We start from the raw sequence: 23,684 nt of genomic DNA on the forward strand, positions 1-23,684 counted from the left end.
ACCTACTTTTGGCATGATTTAATTCAGTTCTTACTTGATCCAAACCTTGTTACAAGCATGGTTGACCCACAAGAGTATTTACCAACTTTCAGAATTGGTCAGTTTTCTTAGTATTGACCTTGTCCTGTTGGATGAAGTTGAATCTCACCACTAATGCACTGATTGTCTTGCCTTGCTTATACTAAGAGCTGAGAAAATTAGATTTGAAACTGTTTCCTTCTGGGGTGAAGAAATTGCTAAATCATTTCAGGGTGAGGTTTTGAGGGATTTATTGACGCAAGCCTTGTGCATTTTCTGTTATGTTCCTTGGATAAACTGAGTTGGTTTACCCAAAGTTTTTATAGCTGAAAAGCATGCATTGCAAACCCTAGCCCTCAAATGTAACACATATACCATCTCTAACTTCCCCCTGCAGCTGCCCCTTCCTGCATCGAAACACCCTTGCAGGGAATGGTAATTGAGGAAGAGTATGAAAAGCAGCAAGCAAATGTGGAGATGAAGAAGCAACTGTGCCCCTACGCTGCAGTAGGAGAATGTCGTTACGGAGAGAACTGCGTGTATATCCATGGGGATGTGTGTGACATGTGTGGGTTGCAGGTCCTACATCCAGTTGATGCTGCCCAGAGATCCCAACACATAAAGGTAAGCATATGAATGGCTTGTTGAATAGCTTCAAGTTACTCCCTTGCCTTGTGCAATCACTGGTCATTCATTCCCTTTCTTCTGAATTTGACTGCATACAAGTCAGTCAGTTAACAAGAAGGTTCACATTGCAAACTGAACTATTTCCTGGTCAAGGCTGTTTTCAAAGCAGCTTTGTTTAAAAGAAGCTGGACCCTGTCTGCACTGAGGACAAAGTCTGTATAACTGTACTAATATTCACTTAGGTCACTTTTTGTGAAGTTTTAGTTCAGCTATTTCTGCCTGGGCTCTTGGAAAAGAGCCTGAACTTGACGTTGACCATTGCCTCCTATTACCTAAAAGACTGTTTGTTTTTTGAGGACCTGAACCTCCCAGTTGGTTTGTTCTTTTTAGTTTAGAATGTGGGGAGAATAAACTTAAGATGAAACTAGTGAGTTAAAACCTATTAAATAGTGCACAAGATTACAGGCTGGTTTTCTCTCTCTCCTCTTCAGTCTTGCATTGAGGCTCATGAGAAGGACATGGAGCTCTCATTTGCCGTCCAGCGTAGTAAAGACATGGTGTGTGGGATCTGCATGGAGGTGGTATATGAAAAAGCCAACCCCAGCGAGCGCCGCTTTGGGATCCTCTCCAACTGCAACCATACTTACTGTCTCAAATGCATCCGGAAGTGGAGGAGCGCTAAACAATTTGAGAGCAAGATTATAAAGTGAGGCACTTCCCCATCTTGATTGAGCTTTGTTACATGGGAAGAATTTAGTGTCTTGTGACAACTTGCAACAAAGTCCCCCCACAAAGACTGCATTTAATGCATCCTAACTAACGTTAATCCAGAATTGAAGTCATCTTCCAGGGGTAGCATTTTGTTTGTATTTACACTCTGACCTAGTTAATCTAGATTAGTTTGCAAAATCCACTTGTTTGGATGAAAGTCATGTTTTGTCTTCAGTTAGTTACCATTTAAAGGTTTCAGGCACCCAGATTAGATGGTGAAAACAGATTAACCAGTTCTGAATGTATGTTTCCTATCTTTTCACTGCCCTGATTAATTAGCCAGCCACCGACCCATATCCTCTTTAAGGTGTTCTAAAGAAACCCAAGCAAACAAATACAAAAACCAAACAAAACTACAAAAAATAAATTTATCTAAATCTAAAGAAAAAGGAGTCTGTGTGAAATGTTTTTTCCCCTCAAGTTCTATGGAGACAAAATGATCAGCTGCTGAGTTGAGTTCTGAAAGAAGAGGAAGAGTTTAGGGTGTCTTCTGCAAAAGAGAACGTAAATTGAAAAAGTATAAAGTCCTGGCAGTAAGTGCCCAGGCACAATAGGATACATCTTTAAAGATGGGATATGTGCCATGGTATGTTTTATAATAGGACAGAGCGCCCCTGTAATGTGGAATTTTGCAGTGCAGTCTCTTCGTTCCCCAGGTCCTGCCCAGAATGTCGGATCACATCTAACTTTGTCATTCCAAGTGAGTACTGGGTGGAGGAGAAGGAAGAGAAGCAGAAACTCATTCAGAAATACAAGGAGGCAATGAGGTACGAGTGCTGCAGCCTTTTATCAAGTTAAGACTGCAGAGATAAGGGCACACCTGGAGAACAAGGGTGTTTATCTAAAGCCCTCTCATACCTCCTTTCCACCCCCACACATGTGAGTGCATCCTTACTTATCCACCCGCAGATGCATGCATCCACACAGTCACCTAGCTTTCCTATGTACTTATTGACCTCACAAGCTTTTCCTTACCCACCCAATACATAATTGATACAGCCATAAGGTAGTAAACTTGTGCACTGAGAGTCATCAACTTCCCTATGCATGCATCTACCCACGCGCACATCTGTTGGGTATGCACATAGTGTAATACATCATTTCTGTGTATGTATTTTTATTGATAAAATGGCGTCAGCAGCAAATGGTGCATATTTAAAGAGACCCCCTGGACCATAAGCAAATGCAATACTGAATTCTGAGTGGCTCTGCTGTGAGTAAGGGTTGCGATATTTTCCTTTCCAGCAACAAGCCATGCAGGTATTTTGATGAAGGCCGTGGGAGCTGTCCATTTGGAGGGAACTGTTTTTACAAACATGCATATCCCGATGGTCGCCGAGAGGAGCCACAGAGACAGAAAGTGGGAACATCGAGTAGATATAGGGTAAGTCTCACTGCTTTTAGACTTTTTTGGAAGAGGGAAGGAAAAGGTGTGAATGCCTCAGATTTGCTTATGTAGTAAAACATACGTAGTGGATTGGAGGGGAGAGTGGTCCAAAGAATGGAAGTGATGAAGGGGAGACTATGGAAGAGACACATTTCTTAATGTCACCTGTATCTTGAAGAAGTGTTGGTGATCAGCTATGATAGGAGTAAATGCAGATCCCATTGTGAAGCATGACTAGCTGCATGTTCTATGCCTGGGAGCTGAGCATATGTATCTTGTAACTCTCGGTCACACAAGAGCAATAACTGTGTTCCCTTGCAGGCCCAGCGAAGGAATCGGTTCTGGGAATTCATTGAGGAGAGGGAGAGCAGCGATCCCTTCGAGAACGATGAGGATGAGGTTGTGACCTTTGAGCTCGGCGAGATGTTGCTCATGCTTTTGGCAGCAGGAGGTGATGATGAGTTGACAGACTCCGAGGATGAGTGGGACTTGTTTCATGATGAGCTGGAAGATTATTATGACTTGGATCTATAGCACCTGTCAGCGGAGTTTGGACTGTCTGCTCAGCACAGGCAGTAGCTCTTTCCTGTGGTGTTGTGGCAGTGCCTGTGTTTCTCCTAGGCAGGCCTATCAATTCCAGGTGCTGTTGTAATAACTTTTACCCAGGGTCTGTCTCCTCCCCTTGCCCCAGGAGTGTTTGTTTTTCTCTGTTTAAACAAATAACAAGAAATCTTTAAAACGTTAGTTTTTGTAAAATGAATTAACTGTCAAACAGTTAGCTTAGGTTTGTTGCTTCATCTGTGTTCCCGACAGGATTCACCCAGTTCCAGGGTTAAAGTGTTTACAGGACTTCCACACTCATCTTGAAGAGCCCAGATACAAAAATGAGAGCAGTGGCCATGCAGTGGGGGATATAAATTGGCCAGTGGCCTTTTTCTGCTGTGGACTTCAAATCAATACTTCCGATTTTAGGCCAGACACATGTACTTCTTGCTGGCTTCAGCTCTGTTCCAACCCCCTCATGTACACATCTTCATTTGTGGTTTTGGTCTCTTGTTTACTTGCACATTACTATTACTACTGTGTAACCAGAACCAGGTGCGAATGTTCCAGGTTTTTACTGTGTTTAGCATGAAAGGAAAATGTGTTTGTACGTGAAAGGAGAACTTTCAATGTGTATAAACAAATAAACGCAGAGTTGGATCTCAAGGGCTGGGAGACTCTGTATATGTTTAAAAAACCAAAAACTAACTCTCCTCCCCTTTTGGTGCACGAATTATAGTCTCCAATTGGACACGAAACTGGTTTAGTGGTCTCAGCCCAGTCTGTGGCAATGGTCTTAACTGTCAGGTATAACTTGGCACTCCTTAGTACACCAGCTCTCTCTGATGTATATTATAGGGACTGACTAAAAGTAGGAACCTGGTGAGCCAGAAGAGGGTTCTCACCATATTGTTATCCAGTAGAACATCAAGTCGGGATCCCTTAATTGCATTGCTCACATGGTTTTATACCATTGATAACCACTCAAGCCATGAGCTTATCCAGGAAATCACTATACTACTTAGTTGGTTCAAGGCTCTCCTGGCTCATATCCCATCTGAATTATGCCAGTTGCTTGAAAGAGCTGCGAACTTGTGAGTTATTGGGTTACCTAGAAAAGATCTAGCAGTCATGCAATAGCAAGATAGAATTCCATTGATAAGAGCTCATATCTTGCCACCAAAGCTCCAATGCAGGAATTTTCACCTTGCATTAAATTATTGCTGCTCTTTTAATGACTCATGGATGCCCCATGATCTGTTCTTCTGCTTCTCTTGCCCTGAGACAGCCTCTCCTTTCACTTTTAAAATGGAATAAGAAGTTGTTGCTGAGCTCTGATGCATTGTTTTGCAGCTACCTTTTGTAAGAAGCACTTTTCCGAAATAAAAAACAAACAAACAATTAAACAAGAAGTCTGTTCTTTCTTTAAGCTGAGACTTTCTAGATCTCAGCCTCTCTTTGTATGCCCTTAGTGTAAACTAGTCTGGTTACTACTAATTACTGAGTCCTCTGCAATGCCGTAGTCATGTTGCAGCATTAATACACAATTGTATCTTGTCAACACCCTTATGCAAAACAGGAAATTCTATAATATATAAAGAGAGAACATTTTATGAATAAAGGCAGCTGAGACCACCAAACTATGAAAGTGCTTGGGATTACCACTGAGTGATAAGAGGTGGTTTTCCTTCTCAGAATTGAGTTCTAAGACTAGCTCAATTCTGTCAGTTTGTTCTGGGCTGTACATTTTATAACATGCACATCCAATATTGCTTGTGGTGTCAGTGGGTAATAAACGCCTGCTATAATACTTTGTACTTAGTACTGTTTATCCAGAGAACTCAAAGCACTACTGTACGCTAATTACTTCCTGGTAGACCACATGCTCCTTTACGGGCCACTGTGTATATTACATTGTAAACCACCTTTGTCACTGGGAATCGGGAGATACTTAAGTAAACAGCTGTGAAAATGTTTTCAAACTGTGGGGGCAGGGATGAAGGAAGAGGTGAGTACTGTTGAAACTGGTCTTAGACCAGGGGTTCTCAAACTAGGGGTCGGGAGCTCTCGGGGTTGCGAGGTCATTACATGAGGGGTCGTGAGCTGTCAACCTCCACCCCAAACCGCACTTGCCTCCAGCATTTATGATGTTAAATATATTTTAAAAGAGTGTTTAATTTATTGGGGGGGGTCACACTCAGAGGCTTGCGATGTGAAAGGGGTCACAAGTAAACAAAAAGTTTGAGACCTACTGTCTTAGACTATCCAGATACCTTATCCTGCATCCAGACATTATGAGGTGGCTAGTAGAGTGCACAGATCCCAAACAGGAGGGAGAAGTGTGGGGGTGGTAGAGGCCAGGCAGCGTTGAGGAAAAGGATACAGAGCTAGGTCAGGGAGATGAAAGCATAGGAGAAATAGGGAAGGATGCAGCAGAAGAGTAACAACAGTTTTGGAAGGAAATGAGAGAGGAGGAAAAAAAGATTTAATGGAGAGAAAGCAGAATCAAACATGGACAAATTAACTTTCCTTTAGAAAGCTAGGTGCCAAATCATTTACAGATGTGCACAGACTGTTATTTTAACAACAAAAAAATGACTGTAAGATGTGTTGTGGGAGAGGAGGAAGTGTTGAGAGGGAAGGCAGGGAGGTAGCAGACTTGGCTGTGCAAAGGAAAGGAACGAGGGAGACCAATGTTCTCTGCAGGGGTTAGGGATAGAATAGTATGCTTTTATTTCCATTGAGAATAAGATGTGTGCACTGAAAGATGTTGATTTTGGCTTTTGAATAGTCTCATGCACCATTTGTTTCTGCATCTCACATCAGATGCAATTGGGCACTTGGGTTATTTTGGGTGCTCGTTCATTGGTATATCAACAGAATCTAGCTGGCCACAGACAGGTTCTCCTAGTACAGAATTCCAGCTCAATACAAGGTAGGCACTTCCTTTCTCTGATTTTTTTTTTCTTATGAAATGTTCCTATTTTTTTTAAAATGCAAGCAATTGTACCTGTTTTATTTTCCCAAGGGAAGGTGCCTTCCTGTATCATTGCACAGCCTCTCCACTTGAACTTGGCTGGCAATGGGTCTGATTATTAATAAATAACCAGACTTGTTTATAATCAACTCTGATTCTGACTGAATTCTGATGGGGCCAGCAATGCAACAGATTCAGTCTTCAAGAAGAGGCTAAGAGGATATGTGAGCTAAGAGGCTAAGAGGATATGTATACAAAAAAAAAATGGTATAAACAATCATTGGCTTGTATGTACACTTTCTCAGCATACAAGAGTAAGAGGAATTTCAATAAGATTGAAAGGCAACAGATTTTGAAATGGTAAGCGGAAATGTTTGTAAACAAAATTGATCTGTGAAATGTGCTACTACAGTGGGGGGGTGTGTGTGTTTTTGTTTGTTTGTTTTTTTTAGAAAGTTTTACATTCAGAAATAGATGAGACTAATAACATCCACAGTAATTCAGGATAAAAATGTATAAACTCTCATGCTTCAAGGCATAATCTTGCCAATGAAAACTTGGAATTAGAAAAACTTCTCTCACAGCCATGTTCCTTCTTCTAAATTTCACCTCTGCTAAATAATTATGGGATGGAAATTTACATTGATTCACTTGACACAACCCTTCCCACATAGTATAAAGTTGTTCGTATGTGGGTAAATATTCCAGCATAGGTCCTGGCACAGTGTTCCCTCTCATTTATGTCCATGTGCGGAATGAATTTTGTTATGTGCACCAATATGGAGGTGATGTGTGATGGGGGTGGGGCCACGGGGTTTGGAGTGTGGGAAGGGGCTCAGGGCTAGGGTTGGGGTGTCAGGGGATGAGGGCTCTAGATGGGGATGCAGGCTCTGGGGTGAGGCTGGGGATGAAGTGTTTGGGGTGCAGGAGGGAGTTCAGGGCTGGGGCAGAGGGTTGGGTGCAGGGGGTGAGGGCTCTGGTATGGGGCTGGAGATGAGGTTCAGGGGATGGGGCTCAAGGCTGGGGCAGAGAGTTGGGGTGGATGGGTGCGAGCTCGGGTGGGGCTCAGGGGTTTGAGGTGTAGGCTGTGGCAGGGGGAGAGAACTCCCCACAGCCTTCTCTCGCCACAGCAGCTCGGGGCCAGGTGAGAGAGTCCTCTCCCTGGCTGCTGCAGCTCTGGTGGGTGGGGCTGGGCTGGGGAAGGGGGTCCTCTTCCCAGCCACTGCAGCTCTGGTGGGGTGGGGCTCCGCCAAGGAAGGGGCTCCTCTCTCCAGAAGCTCTGGCGGGGCAGGGCTGGGCTGGGCCAGGGGAAGGGGGTGCTTCTCCTTGCCTGTGTGGCCCTTGCTAGCCTGCTGGCTGCATGACCATGCAGCTTACAGGAAATTTAGGTCCTGGGAGCAGGATGATTTGCCATAGCAAACCACAGTGGGACAGGTGCTATATATTTTGTTAAATAGCATTTTAACATATTAATATATCATACATTTTGTAAAATGAAATGATATTGCATAGCAATATCCAGTGCTTCTATATCGTGAGGCTAACTTTTCCCAGCCTAGCGCTGAAAATTTCCCAAATCTTCTCACCAGCCTTTGTTAGATAAAAAATGGAAAGAGATCTCTGAAATAATGGAGTGCAATAATTAGTATAATGTATATTTCAATTTATATTTAAATCGAAGGGAACATATATATTATTACCTAACACCGTAGGCAAAGATATTTAATATTTGCCTGGAGGAAGGTGCTGTTACAAATTTATGAACAGCCGAATACTCTGGTCCACATTCTCTGTGCAACTGCAAGCACGAAAGACAAAATTTTAGAGATTTAATGACCAAGAAACGAATCATAATCAGTAAATATTGCAATATATTTAATTATTGGAAGAAACCTTATCGAGAAGATAAATTTGATAACCATCTCATTACCCACCAGCCAGCGTGTTGCTGAGGTTGGTTTGTTGTGAGTGCATGTGTGCACTTGTCTCTTCACTTGTGCCGTCATGATATAGTACATTGAAGCACCACCAACAGGAGAGCAGCACAGGCCAATTATGAAAATCACGTGACAAATATTCACCAATGGAAGAACATATTTTGAGGGAAATTTAAAAGAAGCGCAAATATTTTACTTTTTATGAAAACTTCCCGGGATTTTTGAGATTTGGAAAGTCTTTGCTTCCTATGAAATTTTCCGAGGATTATTTAGGTTTTGAATGAAAATTCCAAATTTCCCAAGTTGAAACATTTTACTCAGAAATTCTCAGATTTTGGGAAGTTTCCCAGGATATAGAAGTACTGGCAATATCTGTTTTCTTTTTAAGCAATAATCCTGAAATGGGTATGAGTTTTCTTTTATAAGTATTGTATGTATGCATTGCTAATCAGCACTGCAATAGCTCAAACCTGGAAAAATCATCAGAATGGGAGTAAAGGCAAAGAGTAGTGACTCCAGAGATTGCTGAGTCTTGTGGGATTGTGCTGTAAGGATCACTTGCAACTGCAATGTCCATTCTTTCAGTCTAATTGCATTAGAATGGTGTAGTGACCTCAAGCATGTACATAATTGAGGTGAATCTTCTTCCAAACAAGTAAAATTGCAACAGGGATGGCACAGCTTGTGCATCGTGGTATTCTGTTTTGTGTGTGAACACGAGCTGAATTACGCTCAATTCCCGGAATACTCTGCAGTAAACTAATCTTAATTCTGGACCAAGGTCCCTAGATATTTTTTTCCACTTTTGGTGTGGCAGCTATATTTAATTTTTTTTTAAAAAACCACTGACTGCATTGTCAATTTTGTTTAATTAAGTCACTAGGGCCTTGGCTTGCTGAACATAGTTTGTCCTTTGGACACCGAACCCAGACTGACTGCAATCAGTAATGGTTCAGTTTCATACTATAGACAATGTTGATGCAGGCAGGTGTAATGGAGTACAGCCTTAATTTACAGCTACCTTGTAAACACTTCTTCCAGGAAGTAGCTAATATTGCTATTTTAAATCTCATTATAGGTAGTGTTTACTCTTTTTATACCATGTTTTATAAAAACCATATTACTGCCTAGTAACGTAAGATTAAAATATTGACTTCCAGTGAGATTTAGGCTCCTAATTCCTTTTTAAAAAGGAAATTAAGATCCTAATTCACTTATGTGCCTTTGAAAAAAAAAATGTACCCTTAGGCTCTCCTAAGGGGAACTTTCTACCCAGTTTTAAACCAGTTCAATTAAAACAGAGCAGTTATATAGAACTGGGTTTTGGTGGCCTAACCTGTTTTTACTGAAAATTTCAAGATTGATGATGCTCTAAGCTATAAGTGTAATCAGTTTGTTAATTGCCCAGTGTAAACAGACCCTGAAAGCTCGAGGCCCCTGTCTGTATGGGGATATAAAAATGTTTGTCATTATTCCACGTAAAACCTTTTAAAGCATGACTCTGGGTAGCATTTGACTCTCCTGTCGACTGGTCTGACATGACTCTTGCAGTTGGAAGAAGAGTTGCAGTATTTCTAAATCTTGTAATATTTTATGTTTGACAGCCCCAGCTCCTACAGTGAGTACATGAGCCTCTCAGCTTTCATTATAAACCCCACTTCAAAATAAGTTCTGTTCCTCATTGTTGTGGAAAAAAAAATCTTGAAAACATGAGCGTACCCTAAACATTCAAAAGCCAGAAAGCAAGTAAAAAGACCCCACATTTAATACTTGTAGCTTTTAAGCCAATCATGATATTTTGAGGGCCCTGACTCACTTTTAAGTGCTCAGGATTGGCCATACTGCAGTTGATGTGTTATGGACACCACTGATAACCATAGGTTTCTTTCAAACAGTCTCAGCTGACACCAGTGTAAAAGTCTGATGTTAGTGAGTGTAACAGTCACTTGAAACTAGTTTTATGGGATTTTAAAGGTGGTTTTTAACAAAATTAGGCTCTGTCCATCTTTTCAGTAGCTAAGAGGGCTTTTAACTAGAGGACATGAAATACCAGCAAGCTTGTGAAATGGCACCATGAATATCTAGCCTCATTTTCTACCTGCTTGTTAATGGAGATGTTAAACACAATACATTTACAGATGGTAGGAGTGGGAAGTGGAACAAATACAAAGAATCCCAGAGCAGTTTAAAAGAAAAATCACCTTGCCTTGGCCCAGGCTATATACCCATGTGCTTTTTAGGGAGACACGTGCTAAATAAGAGTTAAATTGTTCTAATTTGGCAGATACCTATTTTTCCTCTGCTGGGTGCCTTTTGTGTCCCAGAATCTAAGCTTCCATTTTCAATAAAGTTTCTCAGTGTTATGGTTTAATTTATACTGGAAAATATTCTGTAATCATTAATATTGCCCAGTAGGGCTTGTGCATTAGGAATCCTCTTGCACTTTACTACATTGCTGAGTATGAATGCACAGAAAAGTGTTGTTAAACACATTGCCCATTGGGCTCTGACCCAGCATGATTACTTTAGTCAAGAGCTTGGGAGAGATTTCAAAAGGGAGTCTGAGTAGAAGGTTCAGTGGAATTATGGGAGATGGGATAAAACTCCTGAAATTCCCAGGGAAGAGTAGCCTTTTCCTTAATATCATCCCAAAATGGAGGCTAAGCTGAATTCTCAGTGGTAAGATTATCTGCTTGAGCTACTGCAGACTTGCCAAGAGTCCCCCAATAGGAAATGGCATGCACTCACTTCATGCAAAAAGGCTCTGCTCCCTCCTCTACAAGGTAGAGGGAAGGGGAACCTGTGCCAGGTGAAACAACAACTGCAGACCAGTGAGTGTTCTTCACACGGTGCACAGAACAATGCTGCAGAACCTCTTGATGAGAAGAGACCACTCTTGTCAGATTTATTCCCTCAGGCAAAGCGAGTAGCATTAGCCCTGGGGAAGCTGCCTACACCAGACAAATTACTGGTTAGTGGAATATCAGGTTGGGGAAGTCACAATAGGTCCAGTAGTGCTGGAAGTATGCAGGGACATGTAATTAACCTAGCAAATGGACTGACAAGCATTGAGGGGCTTCTCTAACAAACAGTCCTGCAGCCTTTGTTGGTAGGTACCTAGTCTCCAGCCACTCTATCAGCACAAGAGAAGTATTAAGAAAGGCTACTCATCATGGTAACTTTTGTGGACTGGCTTATCAGTCTTGGCTATCAAAAGAAAGAGGCCAGATAAAGTGCACAAGGGTAAATGGTTTTTGGTTGTTTTTATTTTATTAAGGCTGTTTTAGAAGGGAAAGTTGCACAAAGGTGTAAGTGGACTCTCACATAAGTGGGACTTGATTTGCATGCAGAGCATGGGGGAATGCTTTAATTAAACAAAAAAAACCACTACAGCCCCTGCCTTTACACTGTTAAGTAATGTCAGATGAGCAAGCATCGATCACTGTACCAGCCCCAAAACGTGAGTGATTTTTGGATTGTTAAAACACCATATTACAGCAGAGGGAGCAGTACTACCTCTCTGTTCAACTAAGTCTGCATTCGATCCTAGGCCCCTAGTCACTGAGAAGTTAAATAGGAGGGAATGGTAAAGAGGCTGGATAGGCTGATTGAAGGAGCATATTTGGTGTAACTAATGACAACCAACATAGGCTATAACTTTCCATTAGGTCTACCCAGCCAGGGGGAATAGAATTATGCAGATAAGTATTAGGCTGACATGGTAAATGTAGGCTAAATAGCAGGTGGTAAATGTGAGTGCTCTGTCTGTAGCCAGTAGTGGGAATCCCCCATCACTTCAGCTTAGTTCATAGAACAGCATGATGGCTAATATTAGGCATGTTAACAGCTATGTTTAACAAACACGAGAAGAAACTGGGCCAGAGGAAGTTTCATTGTGTTTAAATATATGCCAAACAAACCACAAGCCTTCAGTCTAAAAGTCAATGTTTAACATTCTTTGTGCTTGATCAGACAAGCTTTTTCATAAAGGAGAGATTCTGCCACCTGTTATTCAAAAGCAGAGAAGAAGGTGTGAACCTTAAGATACCAAAGGCAGTTTATCAAACCTGACACACCTAATTCTTTGGCTCCTGTGCATTATGACTAAGTCTGTATTTTATTGTAATAAAGTGGGAATTCTAGCTTGTAATTCACCAGTGACAGCATAACTAAAGAGGCATTTGAGTAGAGTACAGAGGGACACAGCCAAGGTTTTTTAGGGCTATGCTTTGAGTATCCCTTGGGCAATCTTCTCAAAAAGGGTTAAAACTGGTATTATTTCACCTCCCCCAACCCCTAGTTAGAAATTATGGAGTTAAAAGGAACAGTATCCTGGAGTCTTCCAATAAACTGAGTAGGAGACCTATGGTAGCAGAAGCTTCTTTGTCAGGAATGGTAGAAATGTGTCCACTGTTAACACAACCGACCATTTTAGCAGCTCTCCCCTCAAATTTCTCATTAGAAATCTTCCAAAGCAGTGAAGAAATTGAGTTTACAGAGAATCAATTTGCAAAGCAAAGCATACTTTTGAGCTGTCATGACAGGAAACGTACTCCCTTGCTGAAGAGAAGCTTCACGATACAAAAGTTCGATTGGCCAGCTTTTGTTGGCCGCAATACTGGTTTCAATGTCTTACTGAAAAATGCCACCCAATAGCAGTTCTAAGGGCATCCCCATCCTGCTCCATTGCTGAAAATCAATTACTTAGTGAGCCATTCTGCCTGTCTAAGCAGCTGTACAGAAGCCTGAAAGCTATCTTTGAGTTCTAAGACTAAACTATGGTGTCATTGCCACAATCTGACCAGCAACTATTTTAGATAGGCTTTTGACTAAAAATCATCCCTTCAGTTTAAGCAAGGGATTAGTAATAATAGGGAATCTTTCATCTCTAATTTGAATTCTGGCCATTACTAGTGGCTTGGAAGGGGCTTCGCTAGCGAGTCTATATCACAACAGCAAGCACCAAAAAGTGGCCCTGGTACTAGTCAGTGTCAGCAGAAAGACCACAGATGACGACTGAAGGCAGCTCTTCCCACCCCTTGAAGTTGGGGAAAAAATCTTGGGGGTACCGCTAGACCCACTGGCATACCAGTCAGATTATTCTGGCTGTTATGCAAGCAATAGGGATGGAGGCTAAGCTGTCTGGCAAAGGGAGGAAGACAGATGTGGCAGCATTGTCTACTTGATCACAATACCGGTAGTAAGTTATGGCACTATCTGCCACAGGCCTGCCATCAGCATCTCCCTGAATGGAGATCTGAACACTGGAGCAATGCAAGACAAACAGCCATGAACAAAAAAAAAAGTACACGTCACACATTGTAAAGCTATTTATGAAGACCAAAGAATTTGACCTACAGCAGGTTGTGTATCCTAAAGGAAACAGTCAGCACAAAACCTGGTTACAGTCAGCCTCTGGCACAGCCAGAAGACTATTTAGAGAGTCTATTCAAAGGCAGTTGCTTCCATTTAGGAGTAAAAGTCTTCACGGTTCTTTTCAGGCTAGCAGTGCCTAATCTTCTCCTCTCAGCTCAAAGTCTTTGCTTAAGTACCAACAACTGCCATGTTCAAGGCAATCCAGCACTTTTGACCATTGCAACACCTATCTCCTGGAGAGAGTTACAGGTCAAAACAGCAAGGCAGTGATACATTAGAATGATGGCTTGAGGCCAAACAGGAAACGTATGAAATCATCAGCCACACCTTCACAGCTCTTATGATTGAGACATCTCATCAGCAAGAGCACTGGGACTTCTCTGCACTTGGACTAACAATCACTGGCCTGGAGTCCAGATAGATGTTGTTTGGAGGATGCCCCCCATGAAGCTGCAAGGTGTTGCGGGCTATCAGCTCCTTTGCCATCAATATAAACACCTCATCTACATTCTGGGCCTCTTTGGCTGAAGTCTCCAGTACAGCCAATAGCCCATGCTTCTCTGCCAGTGTACAGGCATCTTCAAAAAGGACTTGGCGGTTCTCAGCTACATCCGATTTGTTCCCTTTAAATAAAAAAAGGCTTCCATTAATGGTCTGCATTCTAATGTATAAATGCAAACAATGCAATTGGTTAGTTTCCCCAATGTTTTTTTTAATTTTTATTTTTAAAGGGATTTTGTGCAAAGGAATAAAATTATGCCAAACAAGATTTTTAGTGAGCAGTACACTAAAACCAAGAAAGTTTCGTACATGGAAACTGCAGCAACTTTTTGGGACCTGTGGTGAAGGTTACCCAGTTCATGCTGCAAATTGTTAATACATTTTCTTGCTCCTGGACTTGCTGTAGGGAAATGGTGCAGGAGTACTGACTTGGAAAGAATTGGATTCACCTACCACTTTGTAACTTCTTAGAGGTTTTGCTGAGTTAGAGAATTCAGTTCTATACAGGTGTTATTTCTAATTTGGCTATTTTTTCTTTCTAGGTAGCTTAGCTGTTAAAGTGATCACACATAAAACGCCAAGAGGATCTTGTGCACAGTATAGCTCCTTATAAAGCATGTCTCCATGTGTTCCAAATATTTGGGTAAATTTTCTCACCAGTATCAAACATCCATTCAGAAGACCATTAACAGAAGCCATATATATTCTGGTACTACCAAATTAATTTGGCCTATATCTTTAGGTGGATGCAGAGATCCTAATACCAATACTGGGATATTGCTAGACTAATTCAGGTCTTCTGAGAAAACAGGAACATTTATAGCCTCAGCCCATGGTAAGGGAATACCTTCCCAGCTTTGGATATTAACAAGGTCCAGTATTACAATTAAGGAGTTTGGAGGTCAAGTCAGAAGGTACATGACCCTATCACTGCTGGCCAGCTTTATATAAGCTACAATTTAAATATAAATAAGCAGCAACTATGCATACGCAGATTGACTGTATAACAGTTCTATCAGTACAAATCAAAACCTAGTCCAAAACCAGAAGGCACCTCTAGCTAATAATAGTGTCATTAAACAATTTCACCGTACACACACAAACCAATGGAAATATTTCCATTGATAACAGAAATGTACAGATAGACAAAGTAGGAAAAACACTTAGAGGTGAAAGTAAGCTGGTACAGTCCGTTCCGGCGTACTGGCAAGAGCCAGTACACCGTGCTGGACAGCACCGGCTTTCACAGTGGGGATTTAAAGGGCTCGGAGCTCCCGCAGCCACAGGAAGCCCAGAGCCCGTTAAATCCCACCCGCGGCTCCAGCAGCTGGGCTGGGGCCGGGATTTAAAGAGCTCAGAGCTCCCCACCACTGCAGATAGCCCAGAGCCCTTTAAATCCCGGTGGTGGCTCTGGTGGCTGGGCTGGGACCAGATTTAAAGGGCTTGGGGCTCCCCGCAGTGGCAGGAGCTCTGGGCCCTTTAAATCCCGGCCTCAGCCCGGCAAGGCTCGGGGTTCCCCACAGCCACGGGAGCTCCAGGTCCTTTAAATCCTGCCCGTAGCTCCGGCAGCGGAGCTGCGGTGGGGATTTAAAGGACCTGGAGCTCCACAGCAGCCAGAGCCCCGGGCCCTTTAATTTGCCCCCATCACCTCTGCAGCTGGGAGCCCCAGGTTGATTAAAGGCCCTGGGGCTCCCAGCCACAGCCGGTGCCCCAGGGCCTTTACATCTTGAGAGGCCCTGCCCCTTCTGGTTGAGTCCACACCTCTTCCAGATGAGGCCACGCCCCCCTCAGGACTCCAGCAGTACCAGTCAGTCTTGTAAGTTACTTTCACCCCTGAAAACACTGCTTTAGAACTTACTAGAGTTTGATTTAAGGCTATTTAATTTATTTTTATATATAAAATGTGTTTTAATGGTTATAAAGTTGCATATCCATCTTATAAAAGAGATTTTCTTCCCCTGCCTGAACCTCCATATTCTCCTGGCATGTATGATATTTTACTAGTGATAAGTTTCAACATCCCTGAGCAATTTGAAAGTTGTCTTTTCAGCAAATTCAAAACATATACTGTCAGGAGTCAATCTTTTTCTAGAAGGGCTTTATAAAAAAAGCCACACCCCAGCTTTATAGCGTATCTGTTTATTTTCTTCCATGTCTCTCCTCTTTCCCCAAGCCCATTTCAAATGTGAAAGGGTAGGAATCAAATTATTTTGCATTAGAAATTTACATTAGAATGAATTATTATATAACTGAATAGATGGGAAAGATTCAGTCAGACAGTTTGAGTAGCAAGTGAAAGCTAAGCAGTACCAGCCTTTGAAATACAGTTAATGTTTTATTCTGAGACACTGAATCTATACTGGACATTTTCCAAAGAGTTTAGGGCTTTCTTCATTTGTGTCGAGCATAATAGATTATTATTTCTTTCCTGAAATGGAAACAAACAGACTAAGGGCTATAGAGTTCAAGTGATGCCTAGCCCCTTGTTCACACCAAGATCTACAGCTCCATGCAAGTCAGAACTTGTTTTTCATGTCACATCTTCAGAAGAGTACTAGGAAGGACTTACCTAATTCTTCATAAATAGGAGTATAGTATTTTAAAGTGTGTGGTAGCAGGGACTCAGATCCCACAGCTACAAGGCTTGGGGGTCCAGCCTTGCCAAACTACAGGGCCAAGTCAGATTGTTGTTCTGCGGCTTGTATAAATATGCTGCTCTCAGCACAGTGCTGATAACAGAACAGGCAAAAGCAGGAGGCTCTCTCACTTTGCCAGCTCAACCCTCTTTCCTGTGGATGAGAGAAGCAATAACTACAACTTCTGATTGCAGGAGGGAGGGAAGGGAGGAATATCCCTGCTTCCCATCAACCACTCTCCTTGTCTGTGAGGAAAGAGAGGGGGAGACATAGGCAGCAGCCTTCCTGCTCTGGAAGAGGGTACCCATTGCCAGCCTGTTTCCACTTAGGATCAGCCCCCCTGGGCAGTAGAAGCAAGTGCACATCAGTAGACTGGACACGGGAAGGCAAACATATGGAATATCAGAGAGGGGTCTGAGATGGGTGCATTTTTGCCCGCTGACAACTTGTTATGCTCGTGCATATTGTATTGGAACCATTGGGCTAAATTCATCATTTCTGAAAGTGGGCCCATATCCAGTGACCTCAAGAGAGTTGCCCTGGTTAGACTAGCAGTAAGTTTTTTCCATTATAATGGGGCAAAAACAAGGAATAGGATATGAATACTTGATATTGCTTGGTTCTGCTGTATAGACAGGAATGGGTCACTTTCTTTCAAAAAAATATAGCTCAAGTGAGTACACTCATTTTGTTCTCTGTATTTTGAAAAATTCATGTAACTAGAGCCTGAGATGAAGTGGGGGAGGGGGAGAAAGAGGGAGGTTAAGGTTATGTATCAAAAATAAAAACTAAAATAGAAAAAAAAAGTTTGACTCCTACCAATTAACATCAGGACTAAGTTAGCAGCTCCATATTTTTCAATTTCATTAATCCAATGAGGAATAGATTCAAATGTGGACCTCCTGGTAAGGTCATAGGCAAGGATGGCACCATGGGCACTGCGATAGTAACTCTGAGTTATTGTCCGGAAGCGCTCCTGGCCCGCTGTGTCCCACACCTGGATCTGTAGGAGAAAAAAAAAAAAAAAAAAAGGAAGTACTGCTAGTGAAGTCTAGTGAATGCCACTTCAGAGTTTGCACTGGAATTTATGACATTCAATACTACTAGGCCTTATCTACACTCAGGGTATGGCTACCCTAGAGATCTTATAGCAGCACAGCTCCACCGAAGCAGCTATGCCGCTGTAAACTCTGTAGTGTAGATGCTCTAGGCTAATGGGAGAGAGCTCTCCCATCAACTTAATTAATCCACCCCCAGTGAACAGCAGCAATTATGTAAGTGGGAGAAGCTCTCCTGCGCACACTGGAGTTTAGGTCAGTGTAACTTGGGTCACTCAGGGGGTGGCTTATTTATACCCTGAGCGACAAGTTTTGCTGATTTACGTGGGAGTGTAGACATCGCCTAAAGCTACAACCGCTTTAGTGAACCCATTGACAAGATGGTTTGGTTTTGCCTGTGTAGAGGTGACAAACTATGTTATAACAAAGGTGCAGCATGGTTATAACACAATTCAGGCTGGTCTACGCAGACAGAATCAAACCATGCTTTAATGTGTCTTAGACATTCTGGAAAAATTATTTTTCCTAACTGGTTTGTAATTGTATTATGGAGAGGGCTATCATGTTGTGTCCTTAGGAGTGGGAGAGAAGAAAAGAGACAGTAGCTTGTGCAGCTAATGTATGGAAAAGGATGAAATCCATCAGTCTATTCTATATAGCCCAATACTCAGGGCTGATCTGGGAGGAAGCTCAAAATAAGCACTAGCTAATTTTTTCTATAGTGCTAATCACCACAGTATCCCAGTTCTTCAGCTTTCCTCAGAATTGAGTGCACTGCCATTCAAGGAATTGCAGATCTTGGGGAAAGCAAAGACCCAAGTTCATGTCTCCCAACTTGATCACTGGATTCAGCTTCTAGAGTGCCATCCTCTTCACCACAGAGGTTAGGGGGAGAGGCCCAAGCCCAAACCAGCCTTCAAATAGCTCATCTATTTCCATCGGGGTTAATCCTCAAGATTATTATGTTTTTAGATGTACATATAAGTCAAAATACATGCACAAATAATACAGCCAGACAGCACTCAGGTTTTACCCTGCTGTTCCTTTGGAGCACACTAGAATACTATATGTACATTGATGGGGGCAAGTTCTTTCCTGGTCTTCAGCAGAGCTAGTGGGGGTGAGTCCAGCTCATTTTAGGAGGGACACAAGGAATAATGAGGAATTTGGAGGCCAAGGGGACATCTGGGCAGAGCTAGGAACAAAACCCACCTCTAGCCTGTGCTTGAACTAGGAGACAGAGTTTTCCCCATCCATGGGGGCTGACAGGAACAGGGATGGCCCACCTCACCTGCAAGTTAGCACTCACTTGCTGTGACCTGGCACAGAGGGCATGAGCAGTATCTGAGCTGTAGCCCTCCAGAGAAGATTTCTACTCCTCACAAGAGAGCCCACCCAACGGGCTCAAGGGGCAACATGCGCTGAGCTTTGCCCAGGGCTGAAACAACAGGCAGGGCTTGCTGCCTGCAGGTAAGTTTCAGGCAGGTGCACGGGGGACCCTTGCAGCACAGTGCACCTCGACCGCCGGCTGCAATATCACTCAGGGCTTGGCTACGCTTGAAACTCCAAAGCGCTGCCACGGGAGCACTCCTGCAGCAGCGCTTTGAAGTGAGAGTGTGGTCGCTGCACCAGCACTGGGAGAGAGCTCTCCTAGCACTGCATGTACTCCACCTCCCCGAGGGGATTAGCTTGCAGCGGGGCACTCTTTACACTGGCACTTTGCAGCGCTGTAACTTGCTGCGCTCAGGGGGGTGTTTTTTCACACCCCTGAGCAAGAAAATTGCAACACTGTAAAGTGCCAGTGTAGCCAAGGCCTCAGATTCCTAGTCATTGCAACCCATTTCTTCCTCCCCCATTCCCAGGTGCAGGCAGCTAGTTTGTTCCGCGCAGGGCACATGAGCGGAGGGAGGAATTGTCGTCCCCGCCCCCCGTGCGGATCACAATGTTTAGTCACAACTGTCTCCTGCTCTGGGTCACCTGTCACCACTGAGCCCACGACAGCCACTAACCTTCACCTTCTTGCCATCGATTTCCAGCGAGCGCACAGTGAAGTCCACCCCTATGGTGTTCTGCTGCTTCTCGTGGTACTGCCCTGACTTAAAGCGGTGCACTACGCAAGTCTTCCCCACGTTGGAGTCTCCGATTAGGATAATCTTGAACAAGTAATCGAAGGCTTCCTCCGACCCGGAGCTGGAGAAGGGCATCATCCTCCTCCCGCTCTTGGCTCAGCCTCTCCCCCCTGAGTGAAGAGAACAGAGATAGCACTCAGAGCTCCGGGGCATGGCCAACCATGTTGCATGTGGGGCCTCCCACGCAGGTCATATAAACTGCAGAGCGCTTGGGCAGCGGGCAGATGCAGAGCCGCTGGCTCGAGAGGGCCACTCCTCTCCCCCGGAGCAAGGAGCCGCCTTGCCTGCTCCTCCCCGCCAAAGGCTTCTGCCGCCTCTTTCGGGAGTCGCTTTGGGGCAGAGTTTAATTAGAGCTGCGCGCCCGGTGAAACCCCACTCGCCTGGCCTCCCCTCCCGCTGCCTTGCAAAGTGCCTTCAACCCAAAGAAAACAACCCCACGCTCTTTCCGGAAGGCGCAGCTTCACCTCCGAATCAGAGTGTGCTGAAGCCACGTGTCTTCCCTGCACCCTTTCCCGCATTGGATCGAGCCCGTCTTAGCTTGGTTTCCTTCGAACTTCTACCCGGCGCTAGCGCCGGCCGGCGGCTCTGCCTTCTCCAAGGGGACCACGCGGAGAGTTCCCGAGGCCCTGAGCCGCACGCAGCCATAAGCGCCCAAGCCAAATTCTACGCGCCTCCCTTCCCCCGCCTAGGTTTACTCACCTGTTACTCACCCCTCTCTCGTACCTGTGTGAGCAGGTATCGCTAGCTCTCTTTGTACCCTCGCCCGCCCCTTCTGGCCTTTTCCTCACTGGCCGCTGGGAAACGTAGTTCGGAGACAGGGAGAGCTGCTTAACGCAGCGCCTCTAGCCACCCCCTAACGCCCACCTTGGAAACGCGCTGAGCGCCCCAGGGCTGTGTAGCTAGCAGCCCCCCGCCCAGTCTCCCCCTCCCCGGAATATTTCTTTGTGGATTACGGGAAGAATAATGGGAAACGAGCTCAGCCAACGCTCACAGAGCAGCCTGTGTTTGCTTCGGTTGTAGATCTCTTATCTCCCTACAGCGTGCATCAGAGTCTTCTTAAATAGCCAGGGTGGCTCCGCGTGGGAGGAGTCAATGATCATTAGCTCGGATGGTCGCCGGGGTGGTGTGTTTATTACAAGAAGCGGGGCCGGGCCACAGTAAAAGAGGAAAACTCCGAGTGGCGGGTAGACCCGGCGGGACGTGCTGAGCCGCGGGTTGATGGTGCAGAATGGGAATCTGGGCTTCCCGTGTGCCTGGGAACGGGTTCACTGGGGCTGCCAGGGGCGCACGTTGTTACTTGACTAGCTGTTTCTGCGGTGCCTGGCCCTGAAGTTGTCTCTCACATGACGTCATTATCCTCTGGAAACTGGCTTGGGGCTTCCCCCCACACAGCTGCCAGCTGGGAAGCTAATGTGCGCAGAGCTGCCCTGGTGATAGTTATTGTGTCACACTAACTGGGTTTCCCTCCAACGTGCCCCGGGAAGTTTGTCCAGCTAGCAGCCCTCCCAGTCTACAGTGATCCTGGGGTTTTATCGTCTCTCCCTTGCCCCCCTCAAACCTGCCCCCATGTTCTGAAAGGCTCCTTGGGGATCCAGTGTTAGGGGGAGCACTGAAAATAACAGTCCCATGGCTGACAGGTTTCAGAGTGGTAGCAGTGTTAGTATCAGCAAAAAGAACAAGGAGTCCTTGTGGCATCTTAGAGACTAACAAATTTATTTGAGCATAAGCTTTTGTGGGCTAAAACCCACTTCATCAGATGCATAGAATGGAAAATATAGTAGAAAGATATATATGTATATACAGAGAACATAAAAAATGGGTGTTGCCATCACGGCTGGCGCTACCATTTAGGCAGCCTAGGCAATCGCCTAGGGCGCCAAGATTATTCGGGGGGTGGCATTTTGCCGGGGGGGCGGCAGGCGGCCTGCGGAGGGTGGAGCTCTGGTGGAGCTGCCACAGTCATGCCTGCGGACGGTCGGCTGCTTGCGTGGCTCCGGTGGACCTCCCGCAGGCACGACTGTGGCAGCTCCACCAGAGCCGTGGGACCAGCGCACGGGGCGGCGAAATTGCCGTGCGCCTAGGGCGCAAGAAATCCTAGCACTGGTCCTGGCTGCCATACCAGTTATAATGAGAGTGATCAGTTAAGGTGGGCTATTATCAGCAGGAGAAAAAACACCTTTTGTAGTCAAGTATCAGAGGGGTAGCCTTGTTAGTCTGGATCTGTAAAAGCAGCAAAGAGTCCTGTGGTACCTTATAGACTAAGGCCTTGGCTACACTGGTGCTTTACAGCGCTGCAACTTTCTCACTCAGGGGTGTGAAAAAACACCCCCCGGAGCGCAGCAAGTTACAGCGCTGCAAAGCACCAGTGTAAACAGTGCCCCAGCGCTGCAAGCTAATCATCCGGGGGAGGTGGCATACCTGCAGCGCTGGGAGAGCTCTCTTCCAGTGCTGGTGCCGCCACCACACTCGCACTTCAAAGCACTCCTGTGGCAGTGCTTTGGAGTTTCAAGTGTAGCCAAGCCCTAACAGACGTTTTGGAGCATGAGCTTTCGTGGGTGAATACCCACTTGGTTGGATGCATGTAGTGGAAATTTCCAGGGGCAAAACCAGTTTCTCCTCCCTGGGTTTTCACATCTCAGTTGCTAGAAGAGGGGCCTCATCCTCCCTGATTGAACTAACCTTGTTATCTCTAGCCTGCTTCTTGCTTGCATGTACATACCTGCCCCTGAAAATTTCCACTACGTGCATCCTACAAAGTGGGTATTCACCCACGAACGCTCATGCTCCAAAACGTCTGTTAGTCTATAAGGTGCCACACAACTCTTTGCTGCTTTTACCTTTTGTAGTGATAATCAGGATGGCCCATTTCCAAAAGTTGACAAGAAGGCGTGAGTAACAATAGAGGGAAAAAATAAGCATGGGGAAACAGTTGTACTTTGTGTAATGACCCAGCCTTATTCAAGCCTAATTTAATGGTGTGCAGTTTGCAATTTAATTTCAATTCAGCAGTTTCTTGTTGGAGTCTGTTTTCGAAGTTTTTTTTGCTGTAAATTGTGACTTTTAGATCTGTAATCAAGTGACCAGGGAGGTTGAAGTGCTCTCTGACTGGTTTTTGAATGTTATAATTCTTGACGGCTGACGGGTGTGCACGGTCTGGGATGTAGGTGTGGCACTGGGAAGAAGATGCAGCAGCAGCCACAGCCCGCAGCCTCGTGGGCAGCGCGGCCACTCCCTTGCGTTACCGCTATTGCCCCAGTGCGGGGGGAACTCAGCCGGGTGGAAGGCGAATTAGCGGGAACGGACTACAACTCCCAGCATGCACTAGCGAGGCGTAGGCGGCCTTCCTCCCCGGAAGAGGCAGGATCACGTGACTTCCTGTGGTTGGTCTGGAGATGCTGGCAGGTGAGCCGCGTTGACGTGGAAGGAGTCGGCGAGACGCCTCTGAGCGCCTCGAAAGCGAGGTGAGCGCCGGGCCGGGCGAGGTTCGTTCCTGCCCCGTTTCACTGCACTCCGGGGGGCGGGCGTGCCCTGTGGCAACTCTGTTCCCGCCCGGGGCTGAGCCTCGCTCACTCTACGAACGGGCTTCTTTGCCCGGGGGGGGTATTGCCAGCTTTTCTCCTCCGTGCCAGCTGGGAGCTGCTAGCTCCGCTGCTGCTCCAGAGCCGAGCTCTCCTTTGTCTTCTCTTCTGCCAGAAGATCCTTGTTGTTTTTCTTAATACCAGTC

The 23,684-nt window shown here is 45.0% G+C and overlaps 3 protein-coding genes across 11 annotated transcripts in view; 2 read left to right on the plus strand and 1 right to left on the minus strand.

Annotated features, from left to right (window-relative positions):
- Window positions 1-4,016, plus strand: part of MKRN1 (makorin ring finger protein 1) — a 28,808-nt gene extending 24,792 nt beyond the window's left edge. The window contains exons 4-8 of one of the 2 annotated variants that reach the window (XM_030544056.1): window positions 416-642; window positions 1,137-1,351; window positions 2,073-2,183; window positions 2,662-2,800; window positions 3,125-4,016. In XM_030544056.1, the coding sequence (XP_030399916.1) occupies window positions 416-642; window positions 1,137-1,351; window positions 2,073-2,183; window positions 2,662-2,800; window positions 3,125-3,337 (905 nt within the window). In that variant the 3' untranslated portion in view covers window positions 3,338-4,016. The remainder of the gene's footprint in view (window positions 1-415; window positions 643-1,136; window positions 1,352-2,072; window positions 2,184-2,661; window positions 2,801-3,124) is intronic. The other variant, XM_030544062.1, reaches the window with a different exon arrangement.
- The window catches only part of RAB19 (RAB19, member RAS oncogene family), a 30,171-nt gene extending 9,209 nt beyond the window's left edge, over window positions 1-20,962 (minus strand). The window contains exons 1-4 of one of the 4 annotated variants that reach the window (XM_030544090.1): window positions 20,660-20,962; window positions 19,847-20,070; window positions 17,593-17,776; window positions 14,043-14,259 (exon numbers count right to left, since the gene is read on the minus strand). In XM_030544090.1, the coding sequence (XP_030399950.1) occupies window positions 14,043-14,259; window positions 17,593-17,776; window positions 19,847-20,038 (593 nt within the window). In that variant the 5' untranslated portion in view covers window positions 20,039-20,070; window positions 20,660-20,962. The other 3 variants (XM_030544075.1, XM_030544082.1, XM_030544100.1) reach the window with 3 other exon arrangements.
- Window positions 20,963-23,333: 2,371 nt separating this feature from the next.
- The window catches only part of SLC37A3 (solute carrier family 37 member 3), a 38,751-nt gene continuing 38,400 nt past the window's right edge, over window positions 23,334-23,684 (plus strand). For 2 of the 5 annotated variants that reach the window (XM_030544131.1, XM_030544141.1), the window contains exon 1: window positions 23,352-23,421. The gene's annotated coding sequence lies outside the window, so the exon portion shown is untranslated. Of the gene's footprint in view, window positions 23,422-23,684 lie in introns of all 5 variants that reach the window. The other 3 variants (XM_030544128.1, XM_030544154.1, XM_030544149.1) reach the window with 3 other exon arrangements.

The sequence above is a fragment of the Gopherus evgoodei genome, chromosome 1 (assembly GCF_007399415.2).
Source record: "Gopherus evgoodei ecotype Sinaloan lineage chromosome 1, rGopEvg1_v1.p, whole genome shotgun sequence".
Classification (NCBI taxonomy): domain Eukaryota; kingdom Metazoa; phylum Chordata; order Testudines; family Testudinidae; genus Gopherus; species Gopherus evgoodei.